This window comes from Ostrinia furnacalis, unplaced genomic scaffold (genome assembly GCF_004193835.3).
Source record: "Ostrinia furnacalis isolate ACB-3 unplaced genomic scaffold, ASM419383v2 OfSCF6032, whole genome shotgun sequence".
Classification (NCBI taxonomy): Eukaryota; Metazoa; Arthropoda; class Insecta; order Lepidoptera; family Crambidae; genus Ostrinia; species Ostrinia furnacalis.
Genome location: NW_021136271.1, coordinates 104,179 through 114,184, shown reverse-complemented (window position 1 = coordinate 114,184; position 10,006 = coordinate 104,179). Strand labels below are relative to the sequence as shown.

General features: G+C 38.5%; 3 protein-coding genes across 3 annotated transcripts; 1 reads left to right on the top strand and 2 right to left on the bottom strand.

The window, feature by feature from the left end:
• Window positions 1-187: 187 nt before the first annotated feature.
• LOC114361869 (dystrophin) lies at window positions 188-5,821 on the bottom strand. The gene is made up of 7 exons (XM_028317084.1): window positions 5,489-5,821; window positions 5,255-5,391; window positions 4,940-5,141; window positions 4,277-4,508; window positions 3,305-3,466; window positions 746-877; window positions 188-448 (listed from the first exon to the last, which is right to left on the bottom strand). Exons 1-7 carry the CDS (start codon window positions 5,545-5,547, stop codon window positions 188-190), a joined length of 1,185 nt encoding a protein of 394 aa, XP_028172885.1. The 5' UTR covers window positions 5,548-5,821.
• A 376-nt stretch (window positions 5,822-6,197) lies between these two features.
• Window positions 6,198-7,875, top strand: Sps1 (inactive selenide, water dikinase). Its single transcript, XM_028317078.1, has one exon. The coding sequence runs from the start codon at window positions 6,320-6,322 to the stop codon at window positions 7,526-7,528; it is 1,209 nt and encodes a 402-aa protein (XP_028172879.1). The 5' UTR covers window positions 6,198-6,319; the 3' UTR covers window positions 7,529-7,875.
• LOC114361866 (DET1- and DDB1-associated protein 1) lies at window positions 7,212-10,003 on the bottom strand. Its single transcript, XM_028317079.1, has 4 exons — window positions 9,857-10,003; window positions 9,610-9,748; window positions 9,330-9,391; window positions 7,212-9,210 (listed from the first exon to the last, which is right to left on the bottom strand). The coding sequence occupies exons 1-4, from the start codon at window positions 9,857-9,859 to the stop codon at window positions 9,109-9,111; spliced, it is 306 nt and encodes a 101-aa protein (XP_028172880.1). The 5' UTR covers window positions 9,860-10,003; the 3' UTR covers window positions 7,212-9,108.
• Window positions 10,004-10,006: the final 3 nt, after the last annotated feature.

The following is a 10,006-nucleotide window of genomic DNA, read 5'->3' as shown; positions in this document are numbered from 1 at the left end:
GGGAAGGTTCAACTGGAGTCTGGAACTACTGGCCTGACTCTTTAATAATTTTACTAGTAGAAAGCTATATTATTTCTAAGTATCAGGCAATAGCTAGTTGTGTAAATTCCTAGATTACATATCGTTCAGAAATTCACCCCTACTACTTTCTGAAAATCATTTCTTCCGATTGTTAAACAAAGAAAACTCACTTGTTCTGCGTTTCCAGCTGATTAATGATATCTTGGAGCAACGAAGCTGGGTTATTCCCACCGTTACCGGACGCCTTGCCAACGGTTGACGTAAACATCGCAGGTTTGCCCTCCTTCTTACGACGCAACGTGTGATTTTCGACCTTATCTATACTCTTCTTAGAGCCCTTTTTGGAAATTTGTTTCTTCTTAGTCCGGGTGCAGAAAAAGAATCGCTTCATGCCTTTGATGAAGCCTAGGCATTGAGCGGGTTTTATCTGAAAGAAGGTAAATATAGATAAAAGTCAAAATAAGTAGCAGGCCAGGATGCAGGCCGCTACCAACCGCGCGATATGGAAATCATTGGGGAAGGCCTATGTTCAGCAGTGGATGTGCTGTGGCTCAATGAATATGGATGAAGTAATTTTCAAGTTCTAATCTATCTCTAAAAAAAACTGGTTATAAATGGTTTAGTGGTTTATGCGTAAAAACTTAACAAAACTTTATGACAACAAAACCTACTAACTGAATCATTTACAAAATTTGTTTCAAATGAGTTTAAAAAGTGTACTTACTTCTCCATCCAGGATTTCATGTACTAAATGTGTCTTCTTGTGCCCACTAACACTCGTCAGATCCTTGTCATACAAGTAGCACTTCTCGCAGAAGTAAACCTCATGACATTTGGAGCATTTAAACTTTATAACCTGAAACAAAAAAAAGTATTTGACACATTTTTTCATGTATTTTTTGCCCAAATGCTAAATGACGATGGGAGTGGTTGGTGTGATTACAGTCAATGATTCATAGATTTATTAAAGCAACTTCTGTTATTAACACACACTTAAGGGTATAAATGTATGGAGTCCTGAAGTGGTGGAAGGGAGACATCAGTGGCGGATTTACCAATAGGCCAAGTAGGCCAGTGCCTAGGGCGGCAGATTTAGAGGGGCGGCAAATTTAGCTAATTTTTTTTCACAGGAAAAAATATATAATTATACGTTTACCTACACAATCCATATATAAATAAACGATTAATAAACGCACTGTAATATATACTTAGGTACTTATGTGATCATGAATTTTAAAATATTCCAATAGCGTTTCAATAAAAATAAAATAAAAAACTAGTAACACAGGATCTCCGGAGCCTAGCACGAGCACCATCTCTCCACAACTTCGTGTATATTGTTTTACAGAGCAGCCCAGAAGAAAATTCACTTTTGAAAATTCAAGGAAACGATAACTGTACATTTTTGTAGAACTTTAGCTATTGCAATTTAAAGGAAATTTAGTGCAATTTATTTTAAAATTTACTTTCTTTTATAAATTTTATCGTACATGTGATTCCCTTGACGTTTACAACATTCGGTCAACATACATCAACATTTTGGAAAACTTTCGTAAGCGCTCCTGCACACGACGCCGCTACCGCGCCGCCGCCGCGCCGTCGCCGCGCCTTTGCACTGTTTATACGCGCCGCGTGAACAACGCTGCCGCGCAGCCGCCGCGCCGCGCGCGAAATTATACTTTGATGGCGCGGTGGCGGCGCGGCGGCGGTTTTACTCGGTGCTTATGAACAGTGTAGCGGCGCGGTGGCGGCATCGTGTGCAGGAGCCCTTAGGCCTCAGCCTCGAATTTAGCGGGCAGCGGTGCGGGAGCGGGGCGGGCAACGTAGGCCCGTTCTCGAAACAAGCGGGCAGCTCACGCGGCGCTTTAGCGGCGAAGTGTTGTGTTCGGGGTTGTGTTGTCGAGATATTTGTTTTTATTCGCAAACGAAGTGTCTGAACAACGGCGACAATTTTATTTCGATTCAAATTTATTCCTAACGCTCGATTTATTGTGGGAAAAAGAAGGAGTGCGCTACCCGCTCGTTGCCCGCTCCTGCGCCGCTGCCCGCTAAACTCGAGGCTGAGGCCTTAGAGTTACCTCAAAATGGATTCAGGATGGATGAATGCTGCAGAGTTTTTGGATTATTAGAGTATACTCTGCTCATAAGGTAACCCCACAAAAAGAAGTCTGCTGGAATGAGATTAGCGCTTCTTAGAGGCAGTGAGATTTCACCACTGCTTAATTGGTTTGTTGCATTGAAAGGATGATTAATTTTTGAGAGCGCTATACTGGTAGGCTGAAAAGCTTTTTGATTTCAAAGCTGCAAGATTCGCAAGCTTATGACCGGAGCGCTTGGTTTCATCAAGATGGGGCTACGTGTCACACTTCAACTGAGAACATTTAGATGGTAAGAGACATGTTCCCACAAAAAAAATAATTTCAGGCAGGGGTGACATCTCCTGGCCACCAGGAAGCCCTGATCTCACTCCAGAAAATTATTTATTGTGGTGTTACATTAAGAATAGAGTATACTTTTATAATCCAACAACCATGCAGCAACTGAAGCTGAGCATTCGACAAAAAATTTAAAATAGGTTTCGAGGTAATTCTGACGAACGCATTCCAAGATTTTGATGTATGTTGATCGAATGTTGTAAGCGTCAAGGAAATCTCCTGGGCGATGTAATTTAATAAAGGTAAATTTAAAAATAAATTGCATAAAATTTTCTTTAAATTGCAATAGTTAAAGTTCTATAAAAATGTAGGTACTCGTACAGTTTTCGTTTCCCCATCTGGATTAGTACATATTGCTGTTTATAAGTCAACATTAAACTCTTCAGTACATAGCGGGTTACAATAATAATCTATTAACTTACAGAAAAATATCATTAAGTTCACAATCATAGTAATAACGGGATTAAACTAACGTATTGAATTTCAAAAGTCAGTAGGTAGGGGCGGCAAAAATTTAATGGCCTACTAGCGGCAAATTTGTAAATCCGCCACTGGGAGACATGTATAAATGCAGTTTAAAATGATAGAAACATAAGGTATGTAGAGCATACAATGCAGTGGGGCAGCTGCATTTCCCAGGCAGGGTTGACCCTAGGTACGCTCAAGTGTGGTGTCTAGGCGTGGTGGAAGGAAGACGTGTTTAAAAGCACACCGACCACTAATCACTAAGCGGCAGAGGAAAACACCCCAGGTTTTTAGTGGACTCAAGCAGCGGCTTGGCTTACCCAGGAAAATGTCATAAGAAGCGTCTTATGACATTTTCCTGGGTAAGAAAAAAAAGGTTATACCTGTATAAGAGGCTGCGTACACGCAGCGCAAGTAGCGCTGATGCTAGCGCTGTTTCTGCTGGCCACTACGCGCTGTAAAAGCGGCAGCCAGCGCGCTGTGGCACAATGCTGCACGCCCCACTCCGCCACTGATCGAGAACTGACGCCGAGCATGCCAGCGCTCTGAAATATTTAACATAATAAGGGCTATAGTTTCGACGTGACTTCTTGTGACTGTAACAGTACATCTGTCTCTTCTGCAACATCATAGAGAGAAAAAAAGAAAGACATTGACTGTATTTCTTTCTTTTTTTCTCTCTATGATGTTGCATGCGACAAAGTCAGAGCACAACATAGGCATTCGCCTAGCCTTATACTATAGTCTGGTCGCCAAGCACATAGAATTTTGTCCAATGACCCCAAGCTACCCATCCTTATCGCTCGCGCGTAATTATATTGCTGTCGCGACGGGCGCCCGCAGTGAGTGTGCGAGCGCGACAGCAACATTTACGCGCGAGCGATAAGGGTGGGTAGCTTGGGGTCATTGGAGAAAATTCTACGTGCTCAGAGACCGGGCTTTAGCTGGCACCACTGACAAGAGATAGGACTTTACTCTTCAGTGACGCCATCCTGGTGCCTGCAAATGCGATAGTTCTACTACCGCTTCAACTGGTTGGCGTCACTGTTTTACCCACAAGCAAGTTACAGGACCTTACTTACTATACAATTGGTGCCAACTAGTTAGTGCTAAAAGATGGTCATAAGGTCTGATTTGTTGAAATGCCTTAAAAACAGAAGCGTAGCGTACCTTGGCGGGGCCCCGTATAAAGATATGTTTGGGGGCCCTTAGGAAGGGTAAATATTTCTCAAAAAAGAAAAAAATGTTGGTGTTGCTTTACTCGGGATAAAAGAAATAGCTTTTTTCATATGTTTCTCATTTCTGAAATTTTAAATCTGAAAGTCAATCATGATACTCGTAAGTTACAACAATACCTTATCAAAGCAGGCATCCACGTCAGCCTGCAGGTTCTCGGCTGCACAGCCGAGGTACGCTGGCAGCGCAGTGATATGTGTCAACAACGCGAACAACCGTCGCGGCGACACGCACCCATTGTGGTCTGCAGAACAGTTGGCCAGCGCTCCCCATTTGTCGGTCACTGGCTCCTCACTCAGTACAATGAGCAGCGTTTTAGCGGCTAGAACTCTGACAGGCTCTTTTCTGTCTCTGTAAAAATTAAACATATTTTGACAAATATTCAATCCAGCGGCCGCTTGGGCGTAACTAACTTCGTATGAGTGGACCAAGTTTTAGAGGTGGAGTTTCATAAAATCCGTTCTTAGCTGATGTCTACACCCTGTAAGGAACATCTTGCCAAATTTAAAGTTTGTAGGTGTAGATAGATTTTAATTTTTGATGGAGAAAAAGACTTTTCTTTATTTTATTCATTAATGTTTCAATTTTGAACATTAAAAAGATTTTGGAACCAAAAATAGAAAGAACACAGTGCAGTTCAATACAATATCTTTGCTACTTTATTAGCCAAAATTACACACTGCTTAAAATTTTGAGGATATTATTATTATAATCGTCAGTGCCATTAGGTACCTATAGTTCTTAATCTTACAATAACAGTATTCAGTCAGTAGTATACTTACTTGTCATAAACATTCAATAGTAAATTGATCAATAAATCCACAGTCAAGTCAACATCCCCGCTAAAGAGGCCTTCCTTCTCCGCTGCAAAGTATATGTCTGCTAGCACAGCTTCTAATTCCGCAGTGTCTAGGGACAAACTGCTCTCAGAAAGGCTGAGCTGGTGACGTGCGAACACGCCTGAACTTATGCGCAAAGGAGGAACTGAAAACAAGAAGAAGTAACTTACATAACTTTGTAAACACCACATTATTGGCTAGAATTTTAACACAGGCGTAAGGCATATATTTTTAAGTATAATAATTTATTCAACTTACCGCGCAAGTGTCTTTGTAGAGCAGTAATCTTGAAAGCAATTTTGTAAACACTGTATTTTATGTCATCATACTCTTTCAGTGATTGAATAATCTTCTGAAACTCTGGATGGTCATACTGCTGCTTGCCTGTCGCTTCACTATAATAAATGAAAAATATTTTCTTGCGTTACATATCCTTACAAAACTTGAAATGCTTACAAAACATCAGTGAAAGTGTGTTAGTTTATTACTCACTCTACATAACACGGATAACCAACTTCGTTTTCCACCTTCTTCCAATTGTTTAAAGCCATTTTAATTATTTTACGAGATCATCATTATTTAATTTAACAATTATTAGTTTTATTCAGTAAACATGAACTTCGAAAGCACATAAAATTAATTCAACTGCCGTAAATTATTCAAAAAAATCTGCCACTTTTCAAAATTCTACATTCCAAAGTTTGATAGATTGTGACCAATCAAAAAAGTTTGTAATAAAATCTGTCCAATGGAGGAGCGATGACCTAACAATTTGATTGGTTTTCCAAAAATGTTTTGCTATACAGCCAATAACAACGCAGCAAAATACGACGCTGAGCCGCTCGCTGGTCTTTATTTGTTTTTTTTTAAGTGAAGGCCATGGCGACTTGTACACATACACTAATATCAAAAAAATAACTTTCAATCAAAAAATCTTGATTGTTTGATACAACTTATCACAACATTAATGTTTATTTACATTATTTTTCTCATTTTCAATGATTATAATAATTTGCTACATATTATTTTTTAAATAAATTTAAATTACCATCGTGAAAAGGAACGTACTTACAAACAGCAGCAGTATGTTTTCTCCTGTCACTGTAGAAGTGGTTGTCATTTTAGCCAATCAGAGCGCGAGCTTTGTTATTTACATTTACTAACGACCAATCAGAATTTTAGATAATAATGCAATTTGCGCTTCCATTTTCTCTTTGTAAATGACGCCATTTTGCAAGCGTCACTTGGCGGCGTGTGCACTTTTAATATTTTAGTCAGTTATACCTCCACGCCAACCATAATATTGTTTTGTTTTTGTGTAATATGTCGTATCAGTCTAGTGTAGCACAAGATTCATTAGCTGCGGCACAACTAGAGATGGCCGGTAACCCTAACGCTTTGGCTCTGCGTCGGCCATTCGACCCGGTGGCTCACGACTTGGAAGCTAGTTTTCGTTTGACACGATTTGCTGATCTAAAAGGAAGAAGCTGCAAGGTACCTCAAGATGTTTTGGGTAAACTGGTGGAGTCGCTGCAACAGGACTACTCTCAACAGGACCAAGACCAATTTATGCATGTTGCGATACCGCGCATCGGCATCGGCTTGGATTGCTCGGTGACGCCGCTAAGGCACGGTGGCCTCTGTTTGGTCCAAACAACCGATTTCTTCTACCCATTAGTCGATGACCCCTACATGATGGGTAAGATCGCATGTGCTAACGTATTGAGCGACCTTTACGCGATGGGTGTAACTGAATGTGACAACATGTTGATGCTGCTTGGAGTGTCTACAAAGATGACTGAGAAGGAACGCGACGTCGTCATCCCCCTGATAATGCGTGGATTTAAGGATTCTGCGCTAGAAGCTGGAACTTCAGTTACAGGAGGCCAGACTGTCATCAACCCGTGGTGCACCATTGGAGGGGTTGCAACTACAATTTGCCAACCTAATGAGTATATTGTTCCTGATAATGCTGTGATGGGCGATGTCTTGGTACTGACAAAGCCCCTGGGTACGCAAGTAGCTGTAAATGCTCATCAATGGCTAGACCAGCCTGAGCGTTGGAATCGGATCAAGTTGGTTGTGTCCGAAGAGGATGTACGAAAAGCATATCATCGTGCAATGGATTCTATGAGCAGACTCAATCGCATTGCTGCCAGGTTGATGCACAAGTACAATGCTCATGGTTCTACTGACGTCACTGGATTTGGTTTACTTGGCCATGCACAAAACTTAGCATCACACCAAAAGAATGAGGTTTCATTTGTTATTCATAACTTGCCTGTTATAGCCAAGATGGCTGCTGTGGCCAAGGCATGTGGAAACATGTTCCAGTTGCTTCAAGGACATGCCCCAGAGACTTCTGGCGGGCTCCTCATCTGTCTTCCAAGAGAGCAGGCGGCTGCCTACTGCAAAGATATTGAAAAGCAGGAGGGCTACCAAGCCTGGATCATTGGTATTGTTGAGAAGGGCAACCGTACTGCCCGTATCATCGACAAGCCCCGAGTTATCGAAGTGCCCGCCAAGGATTAAAATAAATGTTAAAACTTTGGATGTTTTAAGGATATTTTTTACATAATTAATTACGACTTCAGAGCTGGATAAATCTTAATTTTTATTTTAAAGAATACATTGTTGTATAACTTGGACAGTTCTCTACATTTCTCATAGTTTTTAGACTTATAACTATTGATTTGTATTAACAGACAGTTAAATAGTTTGAGAAAATGATGTCAGAAGCTTTTTAGAGAACTTGGTCTAGTGACTATTCGGTGTTATTTAGGTAAGATATCACTAAAAAAAATAAGAATAATTCCATTAGGTACATCTAAACCTAACATTTGTTTGCAGCTTATGAACAGTTACTGCAAATTGTGAGATAAGTATAACTAGAATAAAGTTATTTTTCAGTCAATGTGGTGTTTTATTTTTTCACTAAAATCAACAATCCCTTTCAGACAATCATTAACTTCTCCAGTTCATTATTAATAATGCTGTCTATAGGTTTATGTAAAGTTACTGATATGAATTATTTCTTTCTATTTATTTATTACATACATCACTTCTGTTCATTCAATTTTCATTAATCAGTTGATGAGATTAGTAGAAACTAATAGTATTCACAGTGTTCAGTAAGAAACAAAAAAACAAGCATATGAGGTCAGGGGTTAACAACTAAAAACATTGTTTTTCAGTTCCCAATAACAACAAAATTCATCTCAAACTGCAAAATATGTGCCAAACAAAAATGCATTTCTGCAACAGATGCACTTATATTATTAACACGATCACTAATTTTAGCTAATTAAATATGCAATTCAACCTTATAAAAATGAAACTACAGTATAATTACTCACAACTGACTTGATTTATTCTTGAGTAATTCATATTGCCATTATGTATTAAAAAAAGTATTAAATACTATTTTAAAATAATACATCAAAGAAAAGGTTATGTAAGTAACACATTTACTTTAATAAACTATTGTATTAAGTTTAACATTAATTTGAAGTTACTAATTCAAAAAAGCCAACTTCAGGTTATAACATAAATCCATCTCAAAAATTTCAAATTGAATAATTTATTGGACGAACTTAAAACGAAGAAATCAGTATTCATCAAGTTAATGGAAAAGAAATTTTAGAGCAGAAATATGTGATAAACGCTTAAATTATTGAACACATCTTAAAGATTTGAAAATAGAGCTTCACTATAATCAAAAACTATACCGTCAGGTGCTTAAACTGCCTTAATAAGCCAAGGAGTGATTTTATAAATATGAGATACCACTTTCTGGCTCGAGTGGGCAGTAAGTAAACAGTAACAACATATTGTAAAAATAAGCCATTAGAAAGCAATACAAAGCTTGCTGCTATGGAATGAGAACGAGAGCTTAAAACATTGCCAATTTACATTTAGAATGTCTTAAGTTTAGCTGTTACGATACCAATTCAACCGAATGGCGAGACACTCAAAAATGGCACTATAAATTTCATTAACTCTGATACCATGGTTATAAAATCAATGTACAGATTGATCTATAGTTGATATAAAATGTACACTGTAGAGTCTATAACTGAAGCACAATGTATGCTGCGTTGCACGAGGATGGTTCAGTTGAGCGGAGAGTTGAGACAGGGCCTCTTGCGTGGTCGAGTCTCTTCTCCGTTTTGTTCAATGTGGGTCTGGTCACGCTTCTTTGGAGAATTGTTATTCTGAAAAATATAAAATATATGATAAATATTTTGTCTTTATCTCAATGATCAAACTGTATTTAGATAATACTGATATTTTTTTCTTACATTAAAATTGGTGTATAAAACATTTTATGTACCTTTTTCTCCCATTGCTGATGTAAATATCTTAGAAGAATGTTCGTCTTTTCAGTCACAATAACTGCAAGAAACAAAGTTTTGATTAGCAGCAATGATACAGACAAGTTAAGGTTACAATTAGAAAATAATATTTATCTAATTAGACCTATTAGATAAGAAATTAAATTCAATGTTTACTATAAGTCATTTTGAACTGACCCTGAATTTAATGATTACAACATGGAAGTATGCAATAGTTTTCAAATAAGATTAATGGAAACAAAAAAACGTATACTCAACTTTGTTCAGAAGGTATGTCCTTAGTTTGCAGGTATATTGACGGCCTTTTCGAACAGTTTCTAATGCCGTGATCAGTGTTAAATAACGTAAAGTTATGTTCGTCATACGACGGCAGATCTTTCAAGAAGTCCATCACCGACTGTCGAAGAAAAACAACCATGTAGAAAGGCTGCCTCCATTCAAGGTCCCAGCATGGTCAACCACACAGTGAAATGCACAAGTAAAACCTAATTATTTAGCAACTTACCATTTTGATTACCAGATTTAATGATATTATCTGACGATAAACACGTATTACAATTTGCCTGAGTAAAGAATAAAGGCAAAATAATAAAAAAATATTCCCAACGTTCGACTACAACAGCAATAACCAGATGAGCATGACAGTTTTGACAGA